Source organism: Mirounga angustirostris, unplaced genomic scaffold (assembly GCF_029215605.1).
Source record: "Mirounga angustirostris isolate CCGP_5_RB_7025 unplaced genomic scaffold, mMirAng1.0.hap1 SCAF_1, whole genome shotgun sequence".
NCBI lineage: Eukaryota > Metazoa > Chordata > Mammalia > Carnivora > Phocidae > Mirounga > Mirounga angustirostris.
The window spans coordinates 93,673,079-93,690,030 of NW_026991709.1; the positions used below are offsets into that span (position 1 = coordinate 93,673,079).

General features: G+C 35.0%; 1 protein-coding gene across 4 annotated transcripts in view; it reads right to left on the reverse strand.

Moving 5' to 3' along the window:
• PRKCI (protein kinase C iota) overlaps nt 1–16,952 on the reverse strand; it is a 67,736-nt gene that overhangs the window by 19,171 nt on the left and 31,613 nt on the right. For all 4 annotated transcript variants that reach the window (XM_045903400.3, XM_064585518.1, XM_064585521.1 and 1 more), the window contains 6 exons: nt 16,775–16,864; nt 15,053–15,103; nt 11,553–11,638; nt 9,913–10,053; nt 7,369–7,423; nt 6,215–6,273 (listed from right to left, as the gene is read on the reverse strand). In XM_045903400.3, coding sequence (XP_045759356.1) covers nt 6,215–6,273; nt 7,369–7,423; nt 9,913–10,053; nt 11,553–11,638; nt 15,053–15,103; nt 16,775–16,864 — 482 coding nt within the window. The remainder of the gene's footprint in view (nt 1–6,214; nt 6,274–7,368; nt 7,424–9,912; nt 10,054–11,552; nt 11,639–15,052; nt 15,104–16,774; nt 16,865–16,952) is intronic.

Sequence of the window (16,952 nt, forward strand, 5' to 3'; positions counted from 1 at the left end):
TGCTTTTTCATCCTGAAGATACAAGCTACAATGGGATATCAAGATTAAAGAGTCTACTGGAAGCTTGATATATGACATCTGAACTAATGGGAGGACACATTCAGAGACATTTTTAGAAGCTATAGACAGAAAACAAGCATGAGGCAGCTTAACTAATGGAAAACATTTTTTTCTACATAGTACCCAGGCTCCTTTGGAATGAGAAAATTAGCCTTTTAATTCATTTACAACTAAAAACTTAGGCTTCTGGTAATTTATAGAGAAGACCGAAGATAATCTTTTTAAACATATCTGCAAAATCCTCCACATACAATCAACAGATGTACCCATAAGAATTAAGTATGAATTTTCTCAAGTGAAGAGTATCAAGAAGAGCAAAGAGCAAATTTTAAGAAAAACGAGTAAGCACAAATCGGAAAAAAAAAATTATGAAAACTGAAGGAGAATGATTTTTCAAGAGAAGGGTCATTTACAAAAATCTAGAAACAAAAATCCGATGTGGTAACAAGGATAAATAAAGAGGAGTGAAAGAAATCAGATTAGAGCAGATTAAGAAAGCACAGAATGGTAAGAAGATAAGGCAATATACAGACTTTAAATATGGTTAACTGGGAACTATAAAAGAGAATGACATGACTGAGTTCTGTTCTGCTAGCATTCACTCCCTCTGGATCTTACTGCTTACTTGCTCTGATGAAATAAAGCAAGCTACTTTGTTGTAAGCTGCCTTACAGAGAGGCCCACCTGGCAAGGAACAGAATCCTGCCAACAATTAGGTAAGTGTGGAAGCAGCTTCTTCCCCAGTCAAGCTTTGAGATAAAAGCAGTCCTTGCCAGCACCTGTATGTGATTCTGGGGCAAAGGACCCAGATAAGTCATGCTTAGATTCCTGACCCATAGAAGCTATGACATTATAAATCTTGTTGTTTTAAGTCACTAAATTTTGAGATTATTTGTTACATAGCAATTATCTAACATAAGGACTTTAAGGCAAAAAGCATTACTATAAACAGAAAGGGATATTTCATGATGAAAAGGTGTTAATCCAACAGAAGATAATATGATTCTAAATTTGTATGTATTTAATAACATGGCCTCAAATATATAAAGCAAAAGCTAACAAAACAAACAAGGAACAGACAAAGCTATAATGTAACCTTGTGGTTGAGAAAGAGCAAGCAGTCAGTGAGGTCACAGAGATGGAATAACATTGTTAATAATCTTGACCTAACTGACCTGTACAGAACACCACACCCAATAACTATAAAACATACTGTATTTGAAAATACGTATGGAACATATACCAATGCCTATGTGCTTGGCCTTCAAGCAAGTTTCAACAAAATTTAAAGGACAGAAATCACACCCAATGCATTTTCTGATTTGTAGAGGAATTAAGTTAGAAGTTAAAAAATTTTCCAAATATGTAAAAATCAGTATACTTTAAAGTTATGCTCTGATCAAAGAAGAAATCATAATAGAGATTAAGATATACTTTACAGTGAATGACAAAAAAGCATAAGGAGATAATCAGAGGAGAAATCAATGCACTAGAATAGTAAATAAGCATTCAATAGAGAAGAACCAAAAGTTAGTTCTCTGAAAAGACTAATAAATGGATATCCCCCTGCCAAGAATGATGAAGAAAAAGGGAATGCACAATAAATTTTATCAGGAATAAAAAAGGATGTCATTTCATATTCTCAGAAATGGACAACTTTATGTCAATAAAAACCTGAAAATTTAGGTTAAACAAATTCCTAAGAATAACATAAACGCAAGACAAAATAGAGATATCTAAACTGTCCCAGATCTATTCAGACATAAATTACAGAATTAAAATCCTTCCCAAAAAGAAAACTCCAAGCCCAGAGTGCTTTTCTGATGAACTTTTTAAAAAATATAAATAATGCAGGGCGCCTGGGTGGTTCAGTCAGTTAAGCGTCTGCCTTTGGATCAGGTCATGATCCCAGAGTCCTGGGATCGAGTTCCGCATTGGACTCCCTGCTCCGTGGGGAGCCTGCTTCTCCCTCTGCCTCTCCTACTCCCCCTGCTTGTACCCTCTCTCTGTCAAATAAATAAATAAAATCTTAAAAAAAAAAAAGAAGAAGAACGAATGCAATCTTATAGGAATTCTTTTCAGGAATACAAAAAATTCCAAAATCGTTTTATGACACCAAAACTAGGCAATCCAATTTAAAACAGGGAAATTACAGGTCAATGACTCACATTAATTTTTAAAAGAAAATAAAAAACAAAACCTAAATATTGGCAAATCAGATCCACCAGTATATAAAAGAATTATATATCATGACACACATGGAGTTTATTCCAGAAATGAAAAATAGGCTCAACAATTGAAAATTAATGAAATTTACATATGATCAACTCCAGAAATGTCATAAAATGTTTTTGATAAAATCTTGTCTTGTCATGATAAAGACACAAGTCTTAGCAAACTAGAAACAAACTCCCTCATTTTGATAAGGGGTATCTATAAAATAAAAATCTGTTGCAAACATCAAACTTATTGATGAAATACTAGATTTCCTCTGATATATATAACAAGACAATGATATCTGATGACTACTTGTCAACATCATTTTGGTCATCTGTAGAGGTCCTTGCTGATTCAATAAGGCAAGAAAACTACAAGTCTATAAGATTTGAAAAGGAAGGAATGATACTGTTATTCACTGATAAGATGATTATATATGTAGAAAATCTAAAGTTATCTATAGATAAGCTATCAGAATTAATAGGTAGCAAGGTGTCGGGAAAAAAGGCAATTTAGGAAAAAAACCTTATTTCTATATAACAGTATTAAATAGACAATTATATTTTAAAATAATACCATTTACATCCAATACCTATAGTTCAAAGACTTTGAACACTATAAAACATTGCCAGAATTTAAGGAAGACCTAAATAAGTGAAGGAATATATCATGCTCATGGTTGAAGATTTCATATTGTAAAGATGTCACTTTTTCTGAAATGTATCGATAGGTTTGGTTTATTTGCTTGATTTTGTGGAAACCAGCAAACTGATTCTAAAATTTACATGGAAATTCAAAAAGCCAGAAAGAGTAGCCAAGATAAGCCCCAGAACAGCAAAGTAGAAGAATTTTACTAGGTAGACTTATTATAAAGCTATAGTAATCATGAAGCATGATATCCGCTAATAATAAAATAAAAAATAAAAGAATCTAGAATTATATCATGCAATGAGCATATAATTGATGAAGAGATAGCTTTGCAGAGTAATGGGGAAAGGTACAGCCTTTTCAATATCTTCAATAACCTTGGGAAAAACAGAGTTCTTAAGGCCCAAAAGCACTACCAAAAAGGAAAAGATGAATGTATTTCACTACATTAAAAATCAAGTACATCTATTCATCAAAAGATACCATTAACAAGGTGAAAATACTAGCCATAGAGTGGGAGAATATATTTGCAAATATAACTGATAAAAGGCTAATAATGTCAAGAAATACAAAGAAGTCCTTTAAATCAACACAACAAAGACCACTCATTTAAAAAAAAGACACCTAACTAAAAATGATACCCAATGGTCAATAAATATATGAAAAGTTGTGCAGCAAGGAAATGCACATTAAAAAACTATAATGACTACCACTACACATTCAACAGATTCACTAAAATTAAAAAGATAGACCATACAAAATGCTGACAGATTTGTGGAGCCAATCGAACACACATTATTGGTGAAAGTATAAATTGATACAAGCTCTTTGGAAAACTGTTTGGTATTATCTACTAAAGTTCAGTTACTCTTGACTCAGGAATTCCACTAATTATATACCTAACAGAAATGTTTATGTATGTGTGCCAAACTCCACTTACAAGAATGTTCATAACAGCATATCATAATAATCCCAATCGGGGGGGGAGGGGGATCAATAGTAAAATACATAAATTGAAACAACAGTGAAAATAAATGAAATACAACTACATGAAACATGACTGAATCTCACAAACACAATATTGAGCAAAAGAAACCAGACACACACACAAACTACATACTGTATGAATCCATTCATATGAAGTTTGGGGGAAAAGCAAAATTAATCTCTGGTGTAAAGACCATAGTGAGAAGGGGGTGTTAGTGACTGGGAGAAGGCACATGATGGGCTCATGGGATATTAGTAGATCCTATTTCCTGATCACGGTGGTCATTACACAGTGTCCACTCTGAAAATTCATCTAGCTATATACTCATGGTTTGTGTACTTCATTGTATGTCATTCTTCAATTTTAAAATATATTACAAATCTTGATGATACAAACAAATGAGTCTTTGGTAAACAACCAAACCAATAAACAATAACAATAAAGGCAATGAGAAACTCCAAAAAGAACAAAAAGCTGTAAAAGAGTGTCAAGGATTGAAAAGAAATATTAGCAATTCATGGTGCTAGAAGAATAGAGAATTCTTTCCTTATCATTAGGAATTTCTTCTTTTGAATGATTCATTCAACTTGTGAACAAAATACGGAAGATGTAGTTACGGTTGCAGGACAGATTATAAACGTTAACAACCTTGGCAATGTAAAAATAAATATGTATGTAGGGCGCCTGGGTGGCTCAGAGGGTTAAGCGGCTGCCTTCGGCTCAGGTCATGATCCCAGGGTCCTGGGATCGAGTCCCGCATCGGGCTCCCTGCTCCTTGGGAGCCTGCTTCTCCCTCTGCCTCTTTCTCTCTCTCTGTCTCTCCTGAATAAATAAATAAAATCTTAATGGGGCGCCTGGGTGGCTCAGTCGGTTAAGCGACTGCCTTCGGCTCAGGTCATGATCCTGGGGTCCCGGGATCCAGTCCCATATCGGGCTCCTTGCTCAGCAGGGGGTCTGCTTCTCCCTCTGCCCTCTTCCCTCTCGTGCTCTCTGTCTCTCATTCTATGTCTCAAATAAATAAATAAAATCTTAAAAAAAAAAAAATTAAATAAATAAATAAATATGTATGTATGTATGTAAAAGAGGAAAGTTGGAAGAAAGAGAAGGAATAGCTAAAGGAGAGTCAAGGTATTGACTTAAACAGAACAAAAAACTAGGATAGGAGATTAAACACGGAATCAACAGATGTGCTTCAAGGTAATACAGGAGTGAAGGAAGCGGGCAGACAAAACAACACTGGCTGTACACTGACAATCTGTTTTTTCTGGGTAATGGATAAAGGGGCTTTGTTATACTATTCTGTTTACTTCTAACTACAGTTGAAATCTTCCATAATAAAACGTTGGGTTTTTTTTTTTTTAAGGTAACCATGAGTAAAACATAATGCACCTATCAAACGAAAGAGAAGGGAAAAGGGGGAGGTACTGTGAACTAAATCTTGATGGCCTAAAATATATAAAGTTGGAAAACCGAAAAACAGAGGTATAAACATTATAGGCACAACTGCAAATGATTAAAAAGAGTTGCCTCGCAGAAGTCAAAGTGGGAGTCAAAGGTGTGAGGCATGATAAATCTTTTTTACTACAAGCTTTTTAAAAAAAAAAAAATTTTAGGGCGCCTGGGTGGCTCAGTTGGTTAAGCGACTGCCTTCGGCTCAGGTCATGATCCTGGAGTCCCGGGATCGAGTCCCACATCAGGCTCCCTGCTCAGCAGGGAGTCTGCTTCTCCCTCTGACCCTCCTCCCTCTCATGCTCTCTGTCTCTCATTCTCTCTCTCTCAAATAAATAAATAAAATCTTTAAAAAAAAAAAAAAAAACAAAACAAAAAAATTTTAATTACACATTTTAATTAAAAAACCTATTGCTTTAAAAGCTGATCAAATGTTTAATAGAAAAAATAGCAGTTAAGATGCTTATCATTTATACTTTAAATAAACAATTAGCTCATAAGATGGAAGGATTTATAATATATCTTAACAATACTACCAAGTATTCTAAACCTCATTCTTAATTATATTTTTTAGGTTATGCTATCTTAAAATGAAATAAGTTATCCCTGTATGCTATTAAATTTTATTTTCTCTTGTTAAAAAAAGAAGAGAAGTTATCTCACCAGATTTAATTTAAATGAAATTAATAATTATTAGATTAAATCAGAATAGAACTTTAGCATCATTAAACATCATTCCTGCATTTTACCATTATGATTTAAAATCTAAGCAAGTTAATTGTCATATTTTTTAACTGTCAAGTCTTATTAAAAAGCTGATGATGTAATATAAAATAAAACTAATTATCTTACCTCCTTTTCTTCACCAACTTGGTCCAAACTCTCATGACTTGAAGGATTATATGGAATTACTGAAAACACAATCCCAAACATGGGGGAAAAAAAGAAAAAAAAAAAAAAAAAAAAAAGAAAAGAAAAACATAGCACCTATTAACTGAGTTTGACTTAAAATGTTCTCATGATTTAAGTTTTTCAGAATAAGTTTTCATTATTTAAAATTGAGTATCTGTCTACTAGTAATAAATTGTATGTATTCGTGAGTTAAATCCTAATCTTTAATGAGAGGGGAGAGCAAGAACCAATTAGCAGCCAAGTACTGATCTTAACAAATATTTCTGGTATTTTGAAAATATTTCTCCTCTTCACAAATTAATCAATTCCTTCTGTAAGGGTGACTCTATAAACCTTATTCAGTTATTTTAATATGACTAAGGCATAGAGATAGGTGCCTTTGGTTTTTACTCCTCACTTCCTTCATACTCAAAATGTTCCTAACTACCAAACCACATAGGTCAAGTAAAGAACTGACAAAGATTGAACTCTAGGTATCTATTCCTTAAAGCTACTTCAGGCCAAAAAACCCCCCACATTTCATATAACCAGCTTCTTGCATGAACAAGAAACTATATTCTGTCCTTCCAGAAAAACTCCCTCACCTTCCCTTTCTGGATTCATCTGAGATCAGTACGCTCTGCCCAGTTAATTGCTCCCCAAACTTCGCAGATATATATTTAAGGTTCTGTATCTATTTGACATCTGAGGTCACATGATCTATTTTGAATTTTCAATACTGCATCTCTGTGTCTTTTACATAATTTCACTTCTGATAATAAAGCTTTTAATAAAAACAGATCACCCGAACATTCAACATGACCCACAAAATCCGTATGTTTCATTGTTGAAAAAAACTGGTTTGCTCAATTTAAAAAAAGTCTTAGAAGAAATTTATCTGAATTAGAGAAAAGAGTCATTTGTTGTAGTTTACACAGTTGTCTTCTTAAAACGCCAAAGGTATATGTTAAATATTGTGACTGACAGTACCACTACAAAATAGGGTTAACTAACTTTTAATTTGGGAAGAACATAACTGGTTTTAAACTTAAGTTAAAGAATCACCTAAAGAAGTCTTTAAATGATACTCTGTTGATGAACAATGGTATTCTTACCTGTCTGTGCATGGTCTGAATGCATGGATGACTGGTCCATGGGCATCATTGGTTCCTGCAAACATTTCCAAAGACACAGTGACTTAGTGGGTTCTTTCTAAATCCCAACACCACTATAAATTCAGAAACATTATTTCAACGACACAGCATATCAAAATTTAAACTTGAAAGGATATAACTTGGGGTGCCTGGGTGGCTCAGTAGGTTAAAAGCATCTGCCTTCGGTTCAGGTCATGATCCTAAGGTCCTGGGATGGAGCCCCGCATCGGGCTCCCTGCTCAGCAGGGAGCCTGCTTCTCCCTCTCCCACTCCCCCTGCTCATGTTCCCTCTCTCGCTGTCTCTCTGTCAAATAAATAAATAAAATCTTTAAAAAAAAAAAAAAAAGACTACTCAAGAATATCAACAGTAACCTAAATAATGTTCACAATTTTTGGCCTTGTTTTTTTCCTTAAGATGAGATTTTCACCTCCCTAACGACAAACCCCCCCCCGAGTTTATATGAACTAGCTAAATAATTCTAATGCCAAAGAGCCACCAATAATAACCTACATTCACAATGTCCAAAGAAGATACTATGAATAAATATGGTGTACTCATTCTAGAAGACAATTTAGAAAGATGCATCCAGATCTTTTTTTTTTTTTCTTCAGGCAGGGTAGGGAGGGACAGAGGGAAAGGGAAAGAGGGAATCCTAAGCAGGCTCCATACGCAGCATGGAGCTCACAACCCTGAGATCATGACCTGAGCTGAAATCAAGAGGCAGATGCTTAACTAACTGAGCCACCCAGGCCCCTGCATTCAGATCTTTTTAAAAATGCATATCCTTTAAGCCAATAATTTACTTCTGGATCCTTAAGGAAATAGTAAGATTTATTTACCAGAAAGTTCATTTATGATTTTTGTTACAGGAAAATGTAGAAAACAACTCAAATGTACAATCATGGGGAACAGGTTAAGTAAATTATGACATAGATATATAACAAATTATTCTAAAATTGATAAGGATATAGATAGATATGGAAAGATGACCAAGATATAAAGTTAAGTGAAAAAAATGGGTTAGAAAACAGTATATATATCTCACTTTTGTTAAAAACTATGTAAAAGAATGAGACTCAAACATTATGCACATTCTGAAAAACACTCCACCTTCTATGAAGCAGTCTCAAAAACAATCTACAAAACTTCTAGATCCAACTGTAATACACAGAAATTAAAGAGGACAGGGGAACATTTTAAACATAACCATAAAGAAGCAAAGAGAAAAATACTGTAACACTTTAAATGACAACATAATTTCTGCTATATTTAAATTTTAAGGGGTGGGGGAAAGAGAGAGAGAGAGATGGAAGGAAGAATCAGTAAGTTAAAAAATATCTAGGACACATATCAGTCAACTGCAGATATGGACTACATTTAGATCCTGATTCAGAATGAAAACTGTAAAAACAAAATTTTCACATTTATGAGGCAAATTAAATTTTGAACATTGAACAAAGAATTCTCTTTTTAGTTTTTAAAGAGTCCTTATCTTTTAGATTTGTTTCAAAATAATACAGGATGAAAGCAGGTTATATGGGTGGGGACATAACTGAAATAGGACTGGTCATGAGCTGGTACCTACTGAAGCCGGGTGACTGGTATACGGAAGTTCATTATACTGTTATATCTACAAAAATATTTAAAATTTTTCCATATAGAAAATCTTCCATATAGAAATTTTCTATATGGAAAATTTCAAGTATTTATGCATATAAATTTGCAAAGAAAAAGTTCTGGAAGGATATACACCAGAAGACAATTACCTTTAGACAGTAGATCTCATGGGGGATTTTTATGTAATTTTTCTTTCTTTATCTATATTTTCTATTATGAACATGTTGTAACTGCATATTTAAAATAGAAAGCGAGGGGTGCCTAGGTGGCTCAGTCGTTAAGCGTCTGGCCTTCGGCTCGGGTCATGATCCCAGGGTGCTGGGTTCGAGCCCCGCATCGAGCCCCACATCAGGCTCCCTGCTCAGCAGGAAGCCTGCTTCTCCCTCTCACACTTCCCCCTGCTTGTGTTCCCTCTCTCACTGTGTCTCTGTCAAATAAATAAAGAAAATCTTTAAAAAATAAGAAATAAAATAGAAAGTGAAAATAAAAATTTTAAATTCAAAAACTCCCCAGTAATCTCACACTTTAAATAGCAAACATGAAGCCTCTGACTGTTCTTACCTGATCTGTTTAGTGTAGATGCTAAAACAATGAGAGCTACAAACTATTGAGTTTATCTTAAGAGAAAAAAAGTCTCTTAAATAGTTCTCCCTACCTCTTCCTAATTTAACTAGATTTTGTAGCAGATTAAATCAAGAAGTTAACTACATACCATAAACAAATTTATAATAACAATTCCAAAACTCACAATATGTCAACTGGACTATAAAGTTACATTCTGTAACAACACTGTTGAATTGTGATTCCTTACCACCTCTGTATTTTAGCTCTCTGTCCTAGCAGTGTTACTGAAAATGTTCTATTAAAATAAGACAGTTGTGTCTTACCGGTGGCATAGAATGCCGCCCACATTCGATGGTGACAAGTTTGTGGCACTTCTTATGAACCAGGAGTTTGCAGTTGATGCACTTGTATCCCTGACGTCCAAGTCCCCATATTCGGTCAGTACAGATGGCACAGTGGGCACGCTGGAAAGAGTAATTCAACAGTATTTTATTAACAAATAAAAAGTCATAATCATTTGCCAACAGTTTGCTGATAAAATAGTGAAAATAAGGGGTGGCTGGTGGCTCAGTCAGTTTAAGTGCCTGAATCTTGATCTCGGCTCAGGGAATGATCTCAGGGTGGTGAGAATCTAGCCCTGGGTCAGGGCTCCACGCTGGGTGTGGAACCTGCTTGGGATTCTCTCTCTTCCTCTCCCTCTGCCCCTCCCACCCCCATCCACTCACTCGCTCTCTCAAACAAACAAACAAAAAAAGTGAAAATAAGTGGCTTTCTTCTCTAACTCAATTCCCTTCATCATACATAACTTTTCCAAAGCTATGATGGTCACAGAAAAATAAACAGAAAAGAGTTTTATTTGCAAGAATGAAATCTGCAACCATGTTGTTTTGTTATAAGCTCAAGAATTTTTAGTCTTCACATAAACTCAGAGTATTGAAAATAGTAAAAGTGAATTAAACTTGAAAAATATAGGCAGAAAAAGCTATGCAAGGACTCCCAAGCAAACATAAACCTTCCAGAGGTCAAACCAAAGCCCTGCTCTCAGAGCAATTCCTGAAGTGACTTGCTCATTTCAAAGCTTTTTAAATATCAGGGCTACTGGGAAAAGGATTTTGGGAACCTCGGGTCGTAGCTTTTATTTACGTGAATGAATTCAGAACATGGCACTACTTTTACAATGGAAATAGGGTCCATGTATTTGTAGATATCAAGAGTAGTTAAAAACAATCGACTTCTTTCAAACCTTGGCTCTGCCACTTACTAGCTGTGTCATCTTGGGCAAGTTATTTAACCAACCCACACCTCAGCTTTTTCATCTATAAAACAGAAATACATAGTACCTATCTCACAAGGTTGTTGTAAAGATTAAATGGGTCAATAGATGTCAAGCATTTGGAAAAGTACCTGGTACATAGTAAAAGCTAGGTAAATGGTTTGCAATTATTATTTTTGAAACAGTGGAAGTTAAAATTACACTAAAAGGTTTGCAAAATAAACTTTGCTTATTTTCTGGTTGTCTGGAATTATAGTAAAAAAGCCAACTTTCTTTTAGTTAAGGTAACTATATAATTCAGTCAGGGGTATTTTTTTTTTTTTTTAAGATTTTATTTATTTATTCATGAGAGACACAGAGAGAGAGAGGCAGAGGGAGAAGCAGGCTCCCCGGTGAGCAGGGAGCCCGATGCGGGACTCGATCCCAGGACCCTGGGATCATGACCTGAGCCGAAGGCAGACGCCCAACCATCTGAGCCACCCAGGCGCCCCAGTCAGGGGTATTTTTAAGAGTGAAAGGAGATGCTATTAAAAATTACCTGAAGATAACAGGAATACTGCCCCAGCAAACTGGGAATGTTGTCACCCTACTGACTCCTTTAAAAGGGAAAACAAGACTACTTTTCTTTCACAGTAGTGAGGAAAAAAATAGTTATCTCAAATTATTAATATTTAACAAACTAAGGTTTACCCTGTTGAAACGCTTGGCTTGAAAAGTGTGGCCATTTGCACAATAAAGCTTTCTCCAGCGGCGTGCACCTCTGCGGTAGATGGATTCTAAAGAGAGATAAAAAGTTAAAAAAAGAAAAAAGAGCAACTGTGAATAAAAGTCTTTTTATAATTAAGTCTGTGATTTTTTTTCATGATATTCACTTCAAGAAAAAAATACCCTGATAAAAACCTGAAAGTGAAAAAAATAAAATAGATTCACCAAGGGACTAAATGAAAACAAAGCCCATGGAGTAAAAATGTATTAAAAATTACTATTCAGTCTTCTCTGTCTTTTAATTTTCCCCCCAATTTTTGGGCGCCTGGGTGGCTCAGTCGATTAAGCGTCTGCCTTCAGCTCAGGTCATGATCCCAGAGTCCTGGGATCAAGTCCCGAATTGGGCTCCCTGAATAGTGGGGGAGTCTGCTTCTCCTTCTGCCCCCTCTGCCCCCAGCCCCCACTCATGCTCACTCTCTCACTCTTACAAAAGTAAAATAAATAAAATTAAAAAAAAAAAATTTCCCCCAACCTTTAATTTTGAAAAATCTTAAGCCCACAGAAAAGTTGAAAGAACAGAATAATAAACAGCTGCATCCTTCACGTAGACTTACCAATATCTAACATTATGCCGCATTTGCTTTCCTCTCTATACACGTGCCTTTTTTATGTCTGCATCATTTAAAAGTAAGTTGCAGATATAACACTTCACCCTTAAACACCTAAGTATCCACTCACTGCCTTAGATTAAGGGCGTTTCCCCTAATTCTACTTAACCCTAATACCATTACCATGTCTTAGAAAATCAACATTAATTCAATATCATCTGATAGACAGCTCAAATGCAAATAGCCCTGTTTGTCCTCAAAGTATCTTTCATAGCTTTCTTTTTCTCTCCAGGATCCAATCAAGACTAAGTATTGCCTTTGGTTGCTATACTTTTTTTGTCTCATGAATGTATGCTGAAACGGTCAGGCTGCCATATTTGCTGTTGTTTATTCTTTGTGATATTGATTTTTTTTTTTTAAAGAGTCCAGGCAGTTGTCTTATATTATGTCCTACATTCCGGATTTGTCTGTTTCCTCATTAGAATCAGTATCAAATATTTTTGGCAAAAATAATATATAGGTGATATGTATTGCTTGTATCACATCAAGAGATAAACAAATGTCAGATTGCTGACTCCCAGTTCAACCACTCTGTTAAAGGCAGTGACTGTTTCTTCTCTTCATTGTAAAGGTATATTTTACTTACTTTCATAGATGCTCTAAAAGGGACACTTTGTGGGCGCCTGGGTGGCTCAGTTGGTTAAGCGACTGCCTTTGGCTCAGGTCATGATCCTGGAGTCCCGGGATCGAGTCCCGCATCGGGCTCCCTGCTCGGCAGGGAGTCTGCTTCTCCCTCTGACCCTCCCCCCTCTCATGTGCTTGCTCTCTCTCATTCTCTCTCTCAAATAAATAAATAAAATCTTTAAAAATAAAATAAAATAAAATAAAAGGGACACTTTGCAACCACAAGAATACCTTCCCCATTAATCTTTTTTTTTAGGGGGGGAGAGGGAGAAGGAGAGGGAGAGAGAGAATCTTAAGCAGGCTCCACGCCCAGCACTGAACTAAGGTGGGGCTGATCTCGTAACCCTGAGATCATGACCTGAGCTGAAATCAGAGTCAGAGGCTGAACGAACTGAGCCACCCAGGCGCCCCTCCCCATTAATCTTTAATCCAATGGTTTTTATATTAATACTTTTTCTAAACAAACTAAGAGGTTCCATAAGACCAAATCTAGTTGACCTGTGTAATTCTGGTTAAGTAAGTCAATCACTATTATACATACTGTCTATTAGTCATTAATATTCCACAGCAATAGTTAATATACTGGTAGAAAGAGTCCATTAGGTTTCTAAACTCATATTTTAAAGCAGATGTAGCACTGGGTTTATCATTTAAAATTAAGATAGAAAAAACGAGTTGAAATGCTCTGAATTAGAAATCTTAAGATAGCATAATACAGAACTATAAATACAGATGCTTGGGGAGCCTGGATCGAGCCCCACGTTGGGACTCCCTGCTCAGTGGGGTGTCTGCTTCTCCCTCTCCCCCTGCCTCTCCCCCTGCTTGTGCTCTCTCTCTCTCAAATGAATAAATAAAATCTTGAAATAAATAAATAAATAAAACAGATGCTTTTATTTTTATTTATTTATTTACTCTGTTAGGAGTAACCAAAGCAGAAAGTTTCTGTTAATCGTATCTTAACCTAGGGGTGCCTGGGTGGCTCAGTCTTTGATCCATCCATCATTGGAACCCCGGCAAAATATTCTTAACTGAATCCAGACCTAAATTTTTTACTATTGCTTCAGGGTTCTACCTACTTCCTTAAATTTCCCCATTTCCTATATAGTACATGGCCCCCATTCAACTCTATATAAATATTCATAGCTCTTTAATTTTTCCTTTTCACCAAGTTGCAGGAAGAGTCACAGAACTGGGGTGCCTGGGTGGCTCAGTCGGTTAAGTGTCTACCTTCGACTCAGGTCATGATCCCAGGATCCTGGGACTGGGTCCCACATTAGGCTTCCTGCTCAGCAGGGAGCCTGCTTCTCCCTCTGCCTACCGCTCCCCCTGCTTGTGCTCTCTCTCTTTTTCGCTCTCTCAAATAAATAAATAAAATCTTAAAAAACAACAACAAAAGAGTCACAGAACTAAAAGTTTAGAACTACTTTACTTAACTCAAGGGAAAACACCACTATTCTTTCTAAAGTCATGGCCATGTGCAGAAACCAGAAATGAAAATGAGTAATATCCACAACTAATAAGTTATACTGAATATCAAAAGCAGTAACTTATGATCATAAGTAAGTTTACGTATTTAAGTTCCATCAGACCAGAGAGTTGACTCTTTTAGTTCTTCTTACTAATGATAACTATCAGCCTAGACATTCAAAAGAAAATCCCTAACAATTTCTAACTACACATGCTCAAGTCTTTAGAGAGGAAGCATCATGTTACTTTCAAATGGTACACTAAAAAAATAAAAATAAAACAAGCATGTTTCTTACGTATATACATGTATGCCTATGTGTGAACACATACAGATGCAGAGATAAAGCAAACACAGAAAATGTTGATAATTGGTCAATGAAGGCAAAGGATATCTTTGTGTCTTTGTTTTCAATGTTGTTTCAACTTCTCCATAGGTTTGAAAATTTCCAAAATTAAAAACCAGAAAGGAACATGACTTAAAATTCACTTAATTTTCCTTTCAAATGCACAACAGACCCTTACGTCAGTAACTTGTAACTAAGAACTGCCTGATTTTCATCTGGCAAAAGCAGAGAATTTAGGCAGTTGCTAAGATAGTCTAAATTAGACTAAAGAATGCAAAAGAAATCAAATAGACTAAAAGTTCTATTTCTGGTTTCCTTTCACTTGTGCCATTGTGCCGTAAGTAACTCTACACTCAAAGATGTGAAGTGTATACACACTCACTGTCTTCTCCTGGACAGGGCATTCCAGGACGTTCTGGTACACAAGGGAAGACTGAAAGAAATTAAATTAAATTAATATAGCAAATTAAAAACATACAAATTACAAAGAATTTTAATTTCTAGTATCAAAAAAACTGACCCAAATTTCAACCTGACTCTCTCTTAGCATGTGGTCAGTAATATTTTTTCAAGGGATTCATTTATCAAGGCTATATGAAAGAAGTTTTCATGAAAAGTGAACAGCCAAAATCAAGCACACTAGAAGCTCAAATTATTCATGCTAGTCCCTGTTATGTTACCAATTGATTTTTTTTTGTCCTTAGAGAAATCATTAACTACTATTTCCCTAAATCTTTGTTGTACTGTCAAATTTGCTACAATGAAAAATTAAAACTGAATTACAAAAATATATACAAATATGAACATAAACCATTACAGTTCTTAAATGATGTATACTGAATTTAGGAAAAAATTTACACCACTAAGAGTACTCAAATCCAAAAAATGTAAGTTTTATCTTAGGAACTATAAATTTATAAATAGGCTAATTCAGACCATTTTTATAAAGAGATAGAATATAAAGACATAGTGTATTTATGAACTAGCCAACTATTTGTAGTCTATGATGTACAAAAGGACATGGCTTAAAAAAAACACAAAACACGATGTATGAGGAGAAGCTCAGGTCCCAATATATTCTTAAAAGTTGAAATATAAGCTAACTTCTAAAAACAGTTCTGTGATATGGTATAAAAATAATAAAAACTTAAAACAAACTGTTAATACTATTGATAAATTCACTTCTTTAAACATTCACTGTAGTTTTATTCTAGAAAGAGATGACTCCAAAAATGGATGACTTCTGAAGTTCTGCTAGGACCTCAATAAGTTAGATTATGGATCCCTTAGGAGTCACTATGTCAAACTCTGAAGGTAGAAAAATATTAAGCTACTGATTTTTAAAAAACACACTATAAAGAAAAGTACATAGGAATCATAACAAGGAGCTGACTCATTATACTTATGGGAGATTTATATTTGTTCAAGTTTTAAAGAGTTCTGTACGTCTGGTCTCCTAAAAATGTTACATGAAATATTGCCAATGAAATGCAATATATAAGTGGGTTTTACATGACATAAAAAATCTGAGGGGTAGCATAGTAGAATGAAAAGAACATTGACTTGGAAGCAGAATACCTAGATTTTATACCCAGGTCTACAATGCACCATTACATGATGGCTGAGTTTTGTCTCTTCTATACCACTATCCAGCTTGTGGGTCCGCAGATGTTTAACACACTGATCTCTATAACTATGTAAGTAGTTTCACTGTTAACCCTCAAATAAAAGAAAGGACATTTCAGATACCTTCTCTTTGGAGATTATTATTTGCATACATTACCAAACTGCAAGGGAATGACTTAAAATTCTACTAGGCACTCAATTTTAAATTCTCTCCTAAACTTTGCTGTGAAACACTTGAGAGATGAGCAGCTTAATATCCATGAAGGCATACCCAAATAACAAATTCCCCAATATTATAAGACAATTGATTTTATTTTCTCTAGCATTTGAGAAGCTACTAAATACGAACAATTACATAGCAGTGAGGGATAGAGATTAAGAAAAAGACATCAGAATTATGTTTTAAAATGGTCAAGAATATAGCGTTATTTAAAAAAAATTATAGCTCTAGAAGAGTAAGAAATGACTACTCCTTTACCATGAATCAAGAGTTCAGAATCCTTGTTTAGCTCATAAAGCCTAAAGGCTTCTTCTAACTCCAACTGAGATGATACTGTACACGGGTCTCCTAAAAAATATAAAAAATAAAGCAAAGCTCACTTTTTAAATCCTCTAAAATGTAATGTTTAATAAACAATTTTCATTGCATAAAATCT